Below are 18,481 nucleotides of genomic sequence, written 5' to 3' on the forward strand. Positions count from 1 at the left end.
AAAAGTGCTTAATTTCTTTTTCACAGATTTCAACGATTCTGACATTCACAAGTTTTGACAAAGCGCCATGTTCCATGATTTCCAGACAGCAACCATTCAAATCAAATCAAATGTTATTTATAGATCACTTTTCATACACATGGCTCCGGCCATAATGGCTGAATGCAGCCTCTCCATGGGTTTTTGTTATAGTTTTTGGAACAATTAAAAGACCACTGCCAGAGAACCTCAGGACATGCGAGGGTTGATAAGATACTGTAAAAGCATATCAGATAGAAATACTGGCCCGAGACCATCAAGACATTTTTAAAACTAATAAAATAACCTTAAATATTGTCAATGAATCCGACCTCTTTCATAAGGCTGACTTAATTCACAACAACTCTGCACGGTAGAATGCCCGTAAATGAAAAGGTGGTTCAACAAGGACTTACGCGTGAACAGGAGAATCGGGCCCTAAGTGCTTTGCACTACTCTCTCGGTTCTACTCAAGTTGCCTTTTGCATTGCTTATTAATTCCACAAGCACAAAGTAACACCTGCTGCATTGTTGTCCATCAAAAGAACTGTGATGCATAGCCATAAAATCTATCAAAACAAAATTCCTTTATCCCCCCCTTCTTTACTCTGCCTGTGAAATAGCAGTACAAGTAAAACCGGTAAAATTCTACTGCTAATGAGATGAGTCCAGAGCAAAAAAACTTGTGAGCATTGATCGCTTTCTAAATGTGGTATTAAAAGAACAGCAACATAGCAATGATCTACTTTTATAATAATTATTTTTGTCTCTCTTTTTATTCTTTTTTTTTTGTTTTTTCCTTCGTTTGTTCGTTCCTTCCTTCCTCTTTCTTTTTTTCTTTCTTTCTTTCACACTCTCGGCCTCCTGCCCACCTATTTGGATGGGTTTTGCACACAGATGCGGATCGAGCCCAGAAGCATGGCATGGATGAGTTTATTTCGGCCAATCCATGTAACTTTGACCATGCCTCACTCTTTGAACTGGTCCAGCGTCTCACTTTAGATCACAGACTCAATGACTCTTACTCCTGTCTGGTAAGCAAACTGTAAAATGCAAATTGTTCCTTGATGAACAAAGTGTCTCAGAGTGGTATATGCTGCATCTGCTACAATCAGGGCTGGTTCAGTCCTGGTCAGGTTTTTGTCTTGGACGAGTACTGCGCTCGCTACGGAGTTCGAGGCTGTCATCGCCACTTGTGTTACCTGGGTGACCTATTGGAGAGGGCGGAGAATGGAGCCATGATTGACCCAACGCTTCTACATTACAGCTTTGCCTTCTGTGCTTCCCACGTCCATGGAAATAGGTACGAACACAATTGCAGAGGATAGTCGGCGTTCCCCACACAAACACAAACACGCAAGAGTTAGATGATAAAAGTCACTTGTGACAAATTAAATGAATAACAGCTCATGTGTAAAAGTTCTATTCATTATGTATTCACCCCTGTCAAGTTTTATAATTTGTATTGGTTTTCACCTTGTATGTTTGCATGTTAACTTTTCATCTTTCTTTTGTCTCTTTCTTATTTCCTTTCTAACCTCCCATTCATGTCCACTTTGCAAAAATTAACCCTCACTGTCCCTAAAATAATAATTACAAAAAAATCTCTATGCAACTCCTGTTAGTCAGCGTGTGTTAGAACTGTTAAACTGGCCAGTGTCAGAGGCCGAACTACAGCAAGCGCTTTTCCCCTCTTCCCCTGAGCCCTCTCCCCAAAGCATTAGGAAAGAACTCAAAATTATTGAGTTCATGAAGAAAAAGGATCTCAGGTCCCCACTTTTCCCAGGACCAAAAAGGTGAGTTATTCTGACATTTTTAGAAACATCTCATTTAATTTACAAAACACGGACAATCTCAATGTTCTTATGAGGAACACTTGGTAGTGGTGAAGGAATAGCTCCCTGTTAGCAGGAAGAATTCTGGCACAGAACCAGAATTAGGGTGCAGTGGACATTTGCCTTGACCAGGTGGTGTTTAAGAATGAAAGACTTGTTATTTGAAAATAAGACTCTCCTCCTATCCATTCCCAGCATGATGATTGTTGAGGCATAGAGGCAGAGCAGAGGCATATCTTATACCGGGGGTGTCAAACTCATTTTACTTCACATTAGGCCACATTCACCCCAATTTGATCACAAGTGGGCTGGGCCAAGTGGCCTAATAAGCTATAAATAATGACATTTCCATGTGTTCCCATTTATTTGGGTGCAAATAACTACAAGTACAGTAAATCTCGCGAAATATTCACATTTATGGATTATTGTTGGAAATCTTGCAAAACAATGAAGCAAGTAAATGAATGAGACAGACAATTAGCAACCAATCTCCATCTATAAGCATGCGTCAAATTAGCTTGCAGCCTACATCTCACTAAAGAAGTGAATTTCAAATTTTCCTTATCAGGGGTCACCACAGTGAGTCACTCGCATGATTTGTTTGTTTCAAGCAACTCACCTATTCAATCGGTTTTATCTGGGCTTTTTTAATAAACCCATGTCACAATTAACTACACAAACTCGTTTTTAACTGGATGTACATATTTGCACATGAAATTACTTAATAAACAACATCATGATATGATACAAGCGTTGCTTCTGCACGAGTTACGCAAAGTTTCTTAGTGCATATGTGGATTGGAAGAACGCCAATCTTTTTTTCCTCTCTCAGCTCCATGCAGGTACAACACAAACACTTCCAGTTCTACGGTGCGTGTGTCAAAATAAAAGCACGAGTTTCAAAATAAAAGTTTGTATAAATATATATATATAATATGTCTAAATGAAGTAAAACTTTCCTGACAGGCACAACCGTCCCTGTGGACCGTACATGTGGCACCCCTGTCTTATGCAACACTGAAGATTTTAACAATACAGTATATATTAAAATTAAGCCTCTCGCTGTTCACACTATTTTATGCCATTCCATGTCCACGGGGGTGTGGGTTTTCTCCAAGTACTCCGGCTTCCTCCCACATTCCAAAAAGCTGCATGTTAGGCTAATTGAAATCTCTAAATTGTCCAAAGTTTAGAATGTGGGTGTGAACGGCTGTTTATCTACAAGTGTATATACGCCTTGTATACCTGGGGTTGGCTGGCTACTAGTCTGGGGTGTACCCCACCTCTTCCGGCTCTTCCACAACCTCTCTGTTTTGATGACTTATTTAATCAAGATGAGGAAAATTGTTGAGTTCAGGCATCCTGCTATGAATTTTGGCTTTGATAAACAATGTACGCTGTATTTCCGAGTTGTTGTATTGAACTCATGTCGAATTAGATTTGATGCGCTTTGGACATCAAATACTGTATGTCAACATCTCAGATGAAGCATAACTAAAATTGACGAGTACCACTGTGGTGTTGAGGAAAGAAGTCAAGGGAGGTGTCTGCCCCTCTACTCTCCAACACAACCCATCCTTGTCCATTCATTCAGGCTTCCCTCTATCCTCCTGACAAACACTGACATAAAGATGGAGGTCCTCCCTGATAGGCCTGGACAAGATAAATAAAAATGAGCTGTATAATGATAAATGTATAAAAGGCCCAACTACAGTTTTCTTTTCTTCTCCCAGAAGTGATTATGACTTGACTTGACTTGTATTTATTTGTTTTAGACCTGAAGGTAAAATCTGTTACTCTTAAGAGTGCAAACTTTTCACTGTGTATTCATTTTAGAAACAAATGTCATACTGCTAGTGCTATAAGTGACGATATGCCTACATGTAAACCTTCGAATAAATTATCCTAAACAGTGAAATCCACAAACATTAAGTGTGTCAACGGAATACGGACGAACTAGCTAGGCCAGTTCGTCCGTATTGCCTTGAGGCGCAGGCATGACAGATTGACAGCTTGTCATTTATGATGATTGAACGTCTCTCCTGCCGACATTGCTGCACATGTCCATACAAAAACGCCACAGACTTCAACCAGACCAACCCCCTCCCAAACACCAATTCCCCAAACCCTGTCGAGTAGCCTGTTGGCCAAGAGATGTTGATGCAGTAAGTTGTGCTCAGTTTCTCCACCGCCTGCTGCAGTGTCACGACTTGACTTGCGTCCAGATTCATGTCATGTCATGTCTCTTTAAATAATCTGTTAAAAGATGTCTCTATCACAGATACATGAAATAATGACGTCTTAATATCATAGTATTAACATTTCTGCTATTAATAATACAAAATGCATTATTGTTATTTTTTAAGATTTCAAGAATCTTATCAAGTCAGGTCTTACTAGTTCCATTGGCAGATTTTTTTCCCACTTATTTTAGAGCCATAATGTCTTGTTTTTAATATTTTCCAGTGCAAATATATTACAAAAACAATTCATGTGGTAAGGTTTTGTAGCAGAAAGGCTCAAACGCAGCATTTGTTTCCCAGCTGCGCCAAAAATACTCATGTTTTTTTTTTGTGGTGTGAAATGAATTTAGCAAAATATATTTTTTTCAGGAATTGTATTAAATTGTCTAATCCTATTAAAGGGAAGCTTATCTACATTTCTTTCAATGTCAAAGAAATTATTATTTCATACATAAAACAAAATTAAATAACTTTACATGTTTCTTTTATTAAAATAAACTATAAAAAGATGATCCAAAATGCTGTACAGATTTTTAAGGATACTAATGTACAATGCATGTGTTTGGAATGAATTCATAATTACTACTATTGCACTAGATTGAATGTGTTTGTTATATATTTTATTACCTCACGTAATTTGTTGCAAGCTGGCTATCTGTCACCCAAGGCTCATTTAGTTGACTTCACTCTGAAGTTGGGAGGTCATCAGGTTATACAAACATGAGGAAGCTGACAAAGAACAAAGTGTTGCTGAGAAAAAAAAAAAAAAAAAAAAGCCCGGAGTCGTAATTGCTGTGAAATGTTCCTTTTATAATTCTTGCCTCCATGTGAAAGGTGAGGCAGTTTCATATTGTAATGATCCTTCTTCTTCTTCTTCTTCTTCTTATTATTATTATTGTGCCCCTTCACATTTGCCAGCTTTGCCACAAAATAAATATTCCAAAAACATTACAATGTATGATTTTGAAATTTTTATATATTGTGATCACCAAAACTTAGTAGGTATATTCATATGCTGAACTTACTAAACACAGAGTAAATAGATTTCTATCATATATTCCAGGTCAATGCATTGACCATTTGTTTTTATATGATGGTCCTCTAAATACAGTACATTCAGATTTAAAATAAAATCCCCTAACTTCGTTGGTTATTATCAAACCACTCATACAGTAAACAAATGCAATTGAAGTGCCCAGTGATAGCAACCGGTTTACAAATTCAAAGATTTGAGCCATCTTCTCTTAATTTTCAGCAGTAATGTCTACAAATACGAGCGACAGTCTCTTGAAATCTTCATGAAATTTGAAGCGGTGTCCGGATTAGATGGTGGCTGATGCTAACTAAACATGCTTGTACTGTACCCTTTGATATCAAACAGCGCACTAATGAAACACTCCAGTGTGTTTTACTAACACCCTCTCCTAAACACACGTGCAGTTTCCCGTTGTCCATCGAAAGGACATGTCAAAAAGAGGTGGGGGTCGGCAGGGGGTGATGGATAGAGGGTGTGTCATGTCTCCTGCTTCTCATCATACTGTCACAGCCACCAGTCCAGCGCCTCTCCTGTCACATGCACTCTGCTCACACTCCACCCAGGCCCAACCATGTCACTTAGGATAAACACAGTCGAGATGCACATACTCACAGATGCACACCTGCTTGACAGGCCCTATTTATTGATATCCAAATAGAACTTCACATTTAAAATATGCCATATTTTCAGATAGCAAATGACAGTGAAGATGGTGTCTTCAAGGGTTTCTTGTCTGAAGCTGCATGAAGTATATATAAGCAAATACTAAGTTATAAAGTTATTAACGATCCCACCCTGGTTATAAGTGTTACATTGCTGTGAACTCTCCAGTGCTTTCCTGAATGACGTTCTCCATGTTAATGAATGCTTGCCAGTGGTTGCTCTTGAACTTCTTCTGTCATGTTTCAGACCGGACGGTATTGGTACTGTAACTGTGGAGGAAAAGGAACGTTTTGAGGAGATCAAAGAAAGGCTTCGCGTGCTATTGGAAAACCAGATTACACATTTCCGGTAAAAGAATATCCAACAATTATATTTGGTGGTCACGATGAACCTAACAGGAGTATGAATAACCAAATGTAACACTATCTACAAAAGGTACTGCTTTCCATTTGGACGACCAGAGGGTGCACTGAAAGCAACTCTATCTTTGCTTGAAAGGGTGAGTGATGGGTGTCACCTCCTGATTAGATTTGTCAGTACCTCATATCTGTGCTGTACTGTAAAAAGCATATTATTCAACAGAACAGTCAACCCCCGCATGTTTGCGGTTCAGCAATTGTGAATTCTCCTAGTTGCAGAATTATTTTCTTTTTTTTAACCCATCTTCCATTATTCGCAGAAAAACCCATCTACAACTGTAGTTCCAATTTTCTGTAACATGGCAACAAAAGTCAGAATTTTTATTTTGTTTTAATTTTTGCAGCAAAATCCAGTCCACTGTGTATGTATGTATGTATGTTTATTTGTACTGTATGTACTTTGGGAGAAGAGTCAGAGGTAACAGCGGTTAAAATATCCCACTGCAACAAACACGGCTAATGGGTGTTTATCTGTGATGTCATGCAGTAGAGCTATTGCTGTAGTCTTGTCGGGCAGTGGTGGTACACTATTTACTGTACTGCATTTTTAAGGGTATAGCAATTTTTTAAAGATGTTCTTCAGTATTTATAATGCAATTCATGTTTTGGGATCATTGTTTGTGGTATTTGTATAATTTCTCGTGTATAATGAGCATTTGTTTCCACCCAAAAAATTGTCAAATGTCAATAGTGCGCATTATACATAGGTATAGGAGAAAATGCCAAAAACTTTCACATTTTATAAATGTATGCCGCGGCCTAGAGGTTATGACAAAGGTGTACACTTTCATTCTCATATGCCATTGCCACCTAGAGGTTATGAGAAAGGTGTACACTTTCATTCTAATATGCCACCGCCACCTAGTGGTTATGAAAAAGGTGTAGCCTACACTTTCATTCCAATATGACAGGGGTACAAATGACTGCATAAATATACGGTTGTGCTCATAAGTTTACATACCCTGGCAGAATTTGTGAAATTTCTTTTTAAATATGAGTGAACAACAACCATCATTAATTGTTTATGGTTATGTTTTGTTTGATGATAATGCTTTTCTGAAATGCTTGACCGTTTCATTTGAATCCCATTAAAATAAAATTAAATGTGTTTCGCCTGGCCCTTCATGTTTTCTTTAAAGAATTGTACCCATCTTACAGATTCGGCCTAGGTAATCAAACATATGAGCACAACTGTGTTTTCTCATTTACGAAATAAAAGTAGGGCTGTGACTTTCAAAATAAGAGCAAGTAAATAAAAAAAGTATTACATGTTAAAATAAAGTGCTTAACTTCAGAATAATTATTTGAAAAAAAAACTAAAAAATACAGATAATACTTGATGTTTTGATCATATGAGTAGAAGCAAAATCGTGTATTGTAAAAATGCATTATACATAGGTAGAAGGGTTTTCCAGAATTTTGAGGTCAACTTCGGGGGTGCGTATTATACATGGGTGCACATTATATCCGAGAAATTACGGTACTACAGGCATTTATAATCGCTTTTTCGGGAGTGTCAATTGTTTATTTGCAGCCTCTTTCCCAATACCTTGCAAATAGCGGGGTCCACTGTATGACCAAATTTCTGTTAGTGTTCCATGAAAGTAATGACCAATCCTCTCAATAATGATAATGTTAATAATGTTGATGTTCATTGGCATACAGAAAATGAAAAACTTCCTTCCTTCCTGTAAGGTTTTGATGAAAGATGTTGTGACCCCGGTTCCACAAGAAGAAGTCAAAGCTGTGATCCGTAGGTGTCTGGAGCAAGCAGCTCTGATCAATTACCAGCGCCTGTCAGAGTACGCTAAACTGGAAGGTAAGCTACTAATACATCACAATGTGGTGTCATGGAACTGTTGTAGCATGAAAACCGCCTGCACTACCGCCTTTCTGAGTACAGTAATTTTTGGACTCAAATGTTACGAGCAGATAAGATTGATACTGTACAGTATTATCCTTACAGGAAAGCGTTGAACTGTTTTTGGACTTATTTTCCTTTTTCAATTTCAAGGCTATAGAGTTAGAAAAAGAACATTTCTAATAGTGCATATTATTATTATTATCCTTGTTTTTCTTCACAGCCTCTCCAATTATATACTGTACTATATGTTTTTGTTTTAAGTGACAAGTGCCTTACACAGGATGTATGCTCGCTCAGACTGTGCCTTTTTTAAATAGTTGCAAATGAAGAGAAAGTAAAAATGCATTCAATTCTCCACTATTCTCTTTGCTGGCTTCCACCATGCCTCAGCTTCTCTTTCAGCTGAGTCTTACATTGGCTTTATCTCTATTTGGTCATTCTTACAGCTGAATAGAAGTTCCCCTCCCTTTGCCTTGCACTCTGATGACCATACTCACCCCTCCCTTCCCCTTGTCTATTGGTACTTGCTGCTCACTCCCTGGTATTTAACAACAGGAAGACCAATAAACGAATCATACTGACACATCTACTATGGCAGCTCATACTGTATTTGTGTTGGAGCAGGTTTTCTTTAGCAGACATCAAATGTTTTTTTTTAAATTCCATGTATTTTAAAGAATTCCACTTGAATCTCAACTACAAACACAGCAGCATGGAACAGTTTGTTAACACAGATTTGTCAGCAAAAATTGCCTAGTCGATGAAATAAACAGACCCTTAATAAATGTATGTTTTTCCACTCCTTATAGTACTGTAAGTGTGTGGAACAAGGTAAAACTTACATGTGATACAACTGAAAAGCTAAAGCCTTTTTCTGGGGACATTTTACTTACACATTTGCTTTTCAAAGCCATGTTGATTGCAACATACTGTGTGTAGAGCACCATTTCAGTTTTGATTTTACTCACATATCGTAACTTAATGTGTTAGTGTAAATAAACTTTATATTTTAAAACCACACATAGCATCTTTTTACAGTTAGTTGAACGTGATGTCCGAAGCTGCCTTCTACAAAAGGTACTGATTGTTCAATTGATTGATTGTTGTTGATCTCACCAATATACACATTGACAATGAAGTTGCCTTAACCTACACTTCTGTCAGAACCAGATATTGTCAGTGGGCAGAACACACGTCACCAAATCAGATAACAGAATGTTAACGTGACTTTATATGATTAAAAATAGAGTGATGAGAGTGTAATAAAACCACCAAACCTCTTAAATTTGTCTATTGAAAGATGATGTCTGTAAAGAAACTATCACCTGCCTGAACAAACGTAGAAGTCACACTTTAGCATCCCTCTTCTGATTGTTGATTATCTAGCCCCAAAACCCCTCCTCTCATACTACTGTGCTACTTGACATCTGAGGAAAAACATCCAGACTTTTCTGATCTGCCTCTGCTCTGTGAAACGAATGGTTAACCCAAAGCAGACTGCCCAACAAACTTATGAGCCTCCACTTAACAAGACAGTTCCCATTAAGCTAACCGATGGTTGGATAAATAATTTCTTTTTTGTTATCTAGAAATAACAATGGTCAACATTCAATGAATTTGGTCGACATTCAATGAATGGAGATTAATTATATTTTGACTAATTGGCCACAGTGTCCAAACTGTGGCCATCATAAAACCTTCATGAAATGTACAGGCATATTTTAAGTAACATTATTAATTGTTGAAGCAGAACCAGTCTATTTTTTTTTTGTTAAAAACAATTAAACACTCACTTTAATAATGAATGAAGAGGGATGAAAAAACATTGCACTCATTCGTATAACTGTAAACTGTCACAGAAGTATGAAAATGAAATCAAAGCAATGTAATCAAAACATTACACACATTTAACACATACACAAACAAAAGAAAGAAAGTGAAGAGCTCTTAAACACTATAAATTAGGAAATGATGAGCGGAGACATGCACATTTTTTTAGCTTTATCCTTTTAAAACAATTTAAATCAGTCTGGGCATGTTCAACAAAATTAAGAATAATAAGGAACATTAATGCCTTAGTCTGACAGAAATATGTGTAGTGTGTAGGGTTGGTTTAAATAAAAAAAAATCGTTTCCCAGTTTCGATGCCTACAGTCCGCTAACCCCGACAGAGAGTGGCAAAAATCAATGAAGAAGAATGCGCACGCAGCCGTGCTCGTATTATTGTAACGTTGTTCTATATAACAATGTCATATAATATGACTTTTGGTCTTTACAATTAGGAAATATAAATAACTTTTTCATTTATTCCATCAAACTCATAATTTTTTAATATGGCAACTTTCAAATTCCATGATCTGGAAATGATGAATGGGTATCATCCATTCAGAAAAATAAAATTCATGAGTGGCAAAAGGGCCACACAATAGTTGGAGTGTGGTAGTTGTACCACTGGACAAAAATATACAGTGTGTACAAACCCCAATTCCAGTGATGTTTTTTTCCGTCAGAATTTCTTTTAACAAGACTCAATAAGCATTTGTGAGTTGTGGCAGGGGCCGTTTCTGATCTGGGCAATATGGGCAGCCGCCCATGGCGACATTCGCAATCTAGGGGCGTCGCACAGGCCGCCATTTGGTCCAGGACTTCCACTGAACTGATGACCCTAATTGCTGAAGCTTTGTAGTGGAATTATTTCCCATTCTTGCTTAATGTACAATCTCTGTTACTCAACAGTCCACTCCACTGTCGTATTTTTCGCTTTATAACGCGCGACACATTTTCGGGAGACAGGTCTGGACTACTGGCAGGCCACTCGAGTACTCACACTCTTTTACTACTAAGCCACGCTATTGTAACAAAGGGTGGCTTGACAATGTCTTGCTGAAACAAACAGTGACATCCCTGAAAAAGACATTGCTTGGATGGCAGACTATGTTACTCCAAAACCTCTGTGTACCTTTTAGCATAAGTGGTGCCTTCACAGTTACCCATGCCATTGGAAGTAACACACCCCATACAGTATCATCACTTTGTGCTGATAACAATCCGGATTGCCTTTTTTCTCTTTGGCCCAGAGGACACAACATCCATGATTTCCAAAAACTATTTGAAATGTGGACTCGGCAGACCACAGCACACTTTTCTTTTGCGTCAGTCCAAATAATATATGGCTTTCACTTTGCATGGTAGAGTTTTAACTTGTATTTGTAGATTTAGTGACAAACTCTGTTAACTGACAATGATTTACTGAAGCAACCTTAACCCAAGTAAATATAGGTTAAAAATGAAATTATTGGAAAACATAAATTATTAAATTATTGTATTATTTTATTAAAATTTTACACAATGTCCCAACTTTATTGCAATAGAGGTTTGTAGAAAGATATATTATAGATGAACAAACAGATACTATATTTGACCAGTCAAGGCACATTTTACTGAAATTTAAAATATCCAGTTGAAGAATACACATACCGTATATGGTGTAGAAATGGCCCTGAAAATCGAACACTACTGACCACTATGGCCATCCTCTCTGACCCGGGCCTCTCGCATGCCTCGGTATCCTCCCTCTTTCTCTGTAGGGAAAAAGAGAGAGATGTATGAGCATCCTGTCTTCTGCTTGGCGTCTCAAGTGATGGATTTAACCATTCGTGAGTACTTCCTTCATTTCCCAGCCTCATCCTCTACCTTCATGTTTCTATTGCAACCAGCATGCACAGCCACCAGAACAAGTAACATTACAGTGTTGTTCTTTTTAAAGCACTTAAATATTTTGTTTCAGTCTAAAATGTGCACTTGTCAATTTCTTGACAGCCTTCTACACAATCAGCCTTTCATATTGTCTGTCTGCAACTTGAATGCATTTTTACTTTGCTTATGTGTATCTCCTTCCATGTTTAAGATCATTATACACTTGAGAGGACAAAAACATGCTACAAACTTTAAATTATATGATTTTTGGGTCTCTAAGTCATCTTACAAACAGTAACTTGGCCATTCAATAAACTGCAATATGGACAATGTTGTAGCTAGAAAGTATGCTGGTTTCTAATCACCGTCGACAACTGATGATGTTGACATTCCTTTTGTATAAATTATAACTTTTTAGGGTATTTGCTGCATTGTTCAATACTGGATTGGCTCAAAAATGAGGTTATTTGTGTTTTCTGTTCATCTCTGTTGTTTTTTTACAATTACCTTCTGATTCTGCAAAATGAACCTTACATTTCTCTCTTCCTCCCTGAAATGTTCCCTCTTTTATCTACCTCCTATCCTGATGAAAAAATGGAGGATTCAGGTGATAATGTGTCTATTCTGCCTTTCCTGTTAATTTAACCCTGGCCAGAAAAAAAACTACCTTGAGTCGTTGCACTCAGAACAATTACATAGGAGCAACAAGACTTTTTAGTACATGTACAGTAAATACCTTACTCCTATTGAAATTTGTCATGTGTAAATATGTGAAATCTAATATCTTGAAGCGGAGTGGACACATGGTTAGAAGTCAAGCTCTTGCAGCTTGTAAACAGTAAATCAGACTGTACCGGAACAATCAGTTCCTGTGCAACAAGATTTCATCTCAAGACTTGAAGGTAGAATGCAGTAATATTGTAGAGAAGGAAAAGCATGGCAAATGCAGCATTGGCTGGCTTTGGAACTTTACGCTGATAACCATCCGGATTATCTTTTTCACTTTGGCCCAGAGGACACGACATCAATGATTTCCAAAAATCAATTGGAAATGTGGACTCGGCAGACCACAGCACACTTTTCCTTTTGAGTCAGTCCATCTTAGATGAGCCCGGACCCAGAAAATCTGGCAGCGTTTCTGGGTGTTGTTGATAGAGTATATGGCTTTCGCTTTGCATGGTAGAGTTTTAACTTGTATTTGTAGATGTAGCGACAAACTGACAACGATTTAATGAAGTAACCCTAACCCTGGGCTGTAGCATGCATCTCATTTTTAACAGAACAAAAGCATACAGTGTTCATCATGATATCAATTTGGCCCCTTTACATATTTTGTGACATAAGAGACCACATGGGAAGAGTTAGCAGTTGCTTGCGGAATTATAAGAATACAAAGAAACCACAGTGACAGCTTAAAAAGTCCACTGTGACAAAGTAAAACTGTTCCGGCATAAAAAGGGATACAGATCTTCCTTTCTGTATGACCGAACAGCCGAACAGGACAAATAACTAAATAAATAAATAAAATAAAATAAAAGTATGTGACCATTAACCTAAACCTCTCCTTGAAGGGACAACCCAAGCCGTCGTCTCGAGAGCATGTTTTTTCTCGAGAGCATGTTTTTTCTTCAGTTCATTTCCGCAATCAAGACTAGCGACATTGTAAGAGTTACAGTATATCCAGTAGTGTTGACACGTTTTCCAGTCCCACCTCCCCCAACAGCTTGTTTTAACAAGTTCAGCCCTATGATCGTAAAATACGGGGTATGGTGATATTGTAATATACACTACGTTGTGTAGTGTGGGCAGTGTTCTGAAATCACGGCAGGATTTGATTGCAGTAGTTTGGCATAGTACCATCTTGAGAGATCAAATTTGTTTTGTAGTCTAATCCAGGCATTATTCAAGTGAGCTGGTCTGGTGTTTAAAACAATACCTCATCTTCTGACGATGCTGGTTCAATCCGCGCTTTCTCCTCTGGCTTATAGCCATACTACCCTGAGAACGTTTGATCTCGTCCAATCTCGGAACCTAAGCAGGGGCGGGCCTGCTTAGTACTTGGATGGGAGACCGCTTGGGAATACCATGTGCTGTAAGAGTGCAGCCGTATGGGGGGAATGCAGCCCTATGGGGGGCACAAGCCAGTGCAAACTGTAGGCCGGTCCCAAGCCCAGATAAATGCAGAGGGTTGCGTCAGGAAGGGCATCCGGCTTAAAACTTTGCCAAACAAATATGAGCGTTCATCCAAAGAATTCCACACCGGATCGGTCGTGGCCCGTGTTAACAACGTCCGCCACCGGCGCCGTCAATCTGCAGGGCGCCGGTGGAGTTTCAGCTACTGTCGGTCGAAGTCGAAGAAGAAGAGGTGGAAAGTGGGTGATGAAAGCACAGAGAAGATGAAAGCACAGAGCCTAGAACGGAATGTGGGGACTTTGAATGTTGGGACTATGACAGGAAAATCTCGGGAATTGGTTGATATGATGATGAGGAGAAAGGTTGATATATTGCGTGTCCAGGAGACCAGGTGGAAAGGCAGTAAGGCTAGACGTTTAGGGGCAGGGTTTAAATTATTTTACCATGGTGGAGATGGGAAGAGAAATTGAGTCGGGGTTATTTTAAAAGAAGAGTTGGCTAAGAATGTCTTGGAGGTGAAAATCAGATCGAGTGATGAGGCTGAAACTTGAAATTGAGGGTGTTATGTATAGTGTGAATAGTGGATCAGAGAGGCAGGCAGGAGAGTACCAGGTTATTCTTCTGGCAGGAAAGGAGAGAAGGAGACTTGGTGGTGGAACCTCACAGTACAGGAAATCATACAAGAAAAAAAGTTACCTAAGAAGAAGTGGGACACTGAAAGAGAGGCGAAAGGAATACATTGAGATGCGACATAGGGCAAAGGTAGAGGTGGCAAAGGCCAAACAAGAGGCATATGATGACATGTATGCCAGGTTGGACACTAAAGAAGGAGAAAAAGATCTATACAGGTTGGCCAGACAGAGGGATAGAAATGGGAAGGATGTACAGCAGGTTAGGGTGATTATGGATAGAGATGGAAATATGTTTACTGGTGCCAGTAGTGTGCTAGATAGATGGAAAGAATACTTCGAGGAGTTGATGAATGAGGAAAATGAGAGAGAAGGGAGAGTAGAAGAGGCAAGTGTGGTGGACCAGGAAGTGGCAATGAGAGAATGAGTAAGGGGGAAGTTAGAATGGCATTAAAGAGGATGAAAAATGGAAAGGCAGTTGGTCCTGATGACATTCCTATGGAGGTATGGAAGCATCTAAGAGAGGTGGCTGTGGAGTTTTTGACCAGCTTGTTCAATAGAATTCTAGCGCGTGAGAAGATGCCTGAGGAATGGAGGAAACATGTGCTGGTGCCCATTTTTAAGAACAGGGGTCATGTGCAGAGCCCTGAGCCCCTTCTTGTTTGCAGTGGTGATGGATAGGCTGACAGATGAGGTTAGACTGGAATCCCCATGGACCATGATGTTTGCAGATGACATTGTGATCTGCAGTGAAAGCCGGGAGAGGAACAGTTAGAAAGATAGAGGCATGCACTGGAAAGCAGAGGAATGAAGATTACCCAAAGTAAAACGGAATATATGTGCATGAATGAGAGGGGTGGTGGGGGAAGAGTGAGGCTACAGGGAGAAGAGGTAGCAAGGGTGGAGGACTTTAAATACTTCGGGTCAACCGTCCAGAGCAATGGTGAGTGTGGTCCGGAAGTGAAGAAACGGGTCCAAGCAGGTTTGAACGGGTGGAGGAAGGTGTCAGGTGTGTTATGTGACAGAAGAGTCTCTGCTAGGATGAAGGGCAAAGTCTACAAGACAGTGGTGAGGCCAGCCATGATGTACGGATTAGAGACAGTGGCACTGAAGAGACAACAGGAAGCAGAGCTGGAGGTGGCGGAAATGAAGATGTTGAGGTTCGCCCTCGGCGTGACCAGGTTGGATAAAATTAGAAATGAGCTCATCAGAGGGACAGCAAAGGTTCGATGTTTTGGAGACAAAGTTAGAGAGAGCAGACTTCGATGGTTTGGACACGTCCAGAGGAGAAATAGTGAGTATATTGGTAGAAGGGGTGGCACGGTGGCCGACTGGTTAGAGCGTCAGCCTCTCAGTACTGAGGACCGGGGTTCAATCCCCGGCCCCGCCTGTGTGGAGTTTGCATGTTCTCCCCATGCCTGCGTGGGTTTTCTCCGGGCACTCCGGTTTCCTCCCACATCCCAAAAAACATGCATTAATTGGAGACTCTAAATTGCCCGTAGGTGTGACTGTGAGTGTGAATGGTTGTTTGTTTGTATGTGCCATGCGATTGGCTGGCAACCAGTTCAGGGTGTACCCCGCCTCATGCCCGATGATAGCTGGGATAGGCTCCAGCATGCCCGCGACCCTAGTGAGGAGAAGCGGTTCAGAAAATGGATGGATGGATGGATTGGTAGAAGGATGATGAGGATGGAGCTGCCAGGCAAGAGAGCTAGAGGAAGACCAAAGAGAAGGTTGATGGATGTCGTGAGGGAAGACATGAGGGCAGTTCTTGTTCGAGAGGAGGATGCAGGAGATAGGGTTACATGGAAAAGGATGACGCACTGTGGCGACCCCTAAAGGGACAAGCTGAAAGAAAGAATTATATAATAAAGAAGAATTCATTAATGACAAAGGCACAACACAGCACAGCACCTTTGGAATTTTTTAATATTCTTATTTAGACATGTGTAAATAGGAGTTAACCAGTGTAAAATATCAATTTAACACAACACTATGCCTTAACTTGGTCAACAAGCCATATTGTAATGCAGAGGTCTTTACTGCTTGAATGTGTCTTGCCCTACTTCACATAACTTCCAAATGCTAGTTGTTTCTTAACACCCCTTGTTGGGGTTGCCAAAAAGCCAAAGAAAAACTAAAACATATAGTCTTTTACTTAACATCATGTGTGATTTGAACTCCAATGTTTCATCTAACTACAAATATATATTGTTCCCTAAAAATTGGGTTGAATTCAGAATTGTGCAACCGCAGTGGCAATTGACTTTAGAGGATACAAAGTAGTCCAGTGTAACTAAACTAAAGTATGTACTGACTTAGGGCGTTGTCATTGTTTTGAAAACAGAATCACAAGAAGTTGTGCTGAAAATGTTTTAATGGCAGTATTTTTACTACTACTACTCTTGTCTACTAAGGCGTCTTGCATGCATTACGATAGATTTGGTATTTCCCATTTGGTGGTTTAACACGAAAAAATTACACGAAAGAAGACAGAAGTTGATTGGTTACATATATGAAGAGACTGTAGTTTCGAAGTGTTTTACAATGAGTAAATAGGATATAAAAAGCCAGGTAGATACAATAGTCTAAGACATACTATGCTACCAAATTCTGACCTTAGTTCTGCCATAAGAGACATCAGGATGTTCCAACAAGTCCTCATTACACAGTACAGAAGTCCCATTCTGTGGGAGCTGTCAGCCATGTTAACATGACTTGATCTCCTGCAGGCAAATAACTATCAGCCAGTTGTCTTGTTCACAACAACACTAAACCACTTGAGCTATGCCAGTGGGTGGACTGAACAGGCATGACCCTGACATGGCCAGTTCAACTCCACCCAAAAATTTTTTTTTGTTGTTGTTGTTATTTTTTTTACTTTTAGACAGCTCTGTTGTAAAATTCTGCCTTTTCAAAGACAATATTGGTCAGTTGTAATTGTCACTTTTAGAACATTAATTTCCCATGGTGGTCGTGCGTAGTGATGTACCACTGCACTGCGTAAATTTAAATAAGGTAGACAAAATGTATATATATATATCTATAGTATATGTGTGTACAAAATACTGTTTAATAAATTTTGATTTTAATTGTATGTCTAAAATCCTGTCATGCATGTTTTACTTCTGGATTTCTGAAGTGGTATCACAATGTCATAACATAAAAACTGTTTAAGTTCATTTTTCCAATTGTTAACCTTGTTTATTGTTACTTTGTTTCTTGATGGTTCAGCATCCCAACTAACCCTTTACAGCTTTCTCTAACGTACCGGTAATTGTGATTAATGGCATATTACCAGAATGTAAAACTCATGCAGGATTCTACCAATTTGTTTTCACTCACTCACAGAGTTGTCTCTTTCCTGAACATTTTATGTGCTAATGTTTTTACTTTGACTACAAGATTTGTTTTGTGCTCATTCAAAAATAGGAAATGGCCCAAAGGCAAGTACTGAATCTGATATTTACAGTTCAGAATCCAGGCCATGCAATACAACTCCACCTCCCCACGTCACAACTCTATTGTAAATGATAATGCACAAGCCAATGGCCCGATAGATCAAATGGATAATATGGAGGTAATCTTGATTCATACAATGATGCTACCGCATCACATGTCCAAAATACATTGGAGTGCATTATCATGCTTATACCATGGCCATGAAAAATTAAAGCAAGACAAGATTGGCAGTTTTTTTTTTGGATGATTAGTATTACTATAAAGCATCAATCAATTAGAAATAAGTAAAGTATATTAGTATATATTAGCCATGGTATAATTTCATTCCACTCACTGTACATGATAGAGATGCATCCCATCAGGGCAGTCTCAAACTATTCGTAAGAATAAGATTTTTAACATAATTTGTGTACCTGGGCAATTTTTCTTGATCATATAAATATTTATTTACTGTGAAGGCTGAATATTAAATGCCCAGTTGTG

At 39.0% G+C, this 18,481-nt stretch overlaps 1 protein-coding gene and 1 pseudogene across 15 annotated transcripts in view; both read left to right on the top strand.

The window, feature by feature from the left end:
* The window catches only part of cadpsa (Ca2+-dependent activator protein for secretion a), a 215,140-nt gene that overhangs the window by 84,604 nt on the left and 112,055 nt on the right, over window positions 1-18,481 (top strand). For 10 of the 15 annotated variants that reach the window (XR_009769288.1, XR_009769289.1, XM_061687059.1 and 7 more), the window contains exons 12-17: window positions 916-1,052; window positions 1,134-1,321; window positions 1,644-1,814; window positions 6,042-6,143; window positions 6,231-6,294; window positions 7,910-8,033. Coding sequence is in view for 13 of the 15 variants with exons in the window: in XM_061687059.1 (XP_061543043.1) it covers window positions 916-1,052; window positions 1,134-1,321; window positions 1,644-1,814; window positions 6,042-6,143; window positions 6,231-6,294; window positions 7,910-8,033 (786 nt within the window). In the remaining 2 variants the exon portion in view is untranslated. The remainder of the gene's footprint in view (window positions 1-915; window positions 1,053-1,133; window positions 1,322-1,643; window positions 1,815-6,041; window positions 6,144-6,230; window positions 6,295-7,909; window positions 8,034-18,481) is intronic. The other 5 variants (XM_061687064.1, XM_061687068.1, XM_061687069.1 and 2 more) reach the window with 1 other exon arrangement.
* Window positions 13,755-13,873, top strand: LOC133409343 (5S ribosomal RNA; annotated as a pseudogene).

This window comes from Phycodurus eques, chromosome 10, assembly GCF_024500275.1.
Source record: "Phycodurus eques isolate BA_2022a chromosome 10, UOR_Pequ_1.1, whole genome shotgun sequence".
In the NCBI taxonomy this organism is placed as follows: Eukaryota; Metazoa; Chordata; class Actinopteri; order Syngnathiformes; family Syngnathidae; genus Phycodurus; species Phycodurus eques.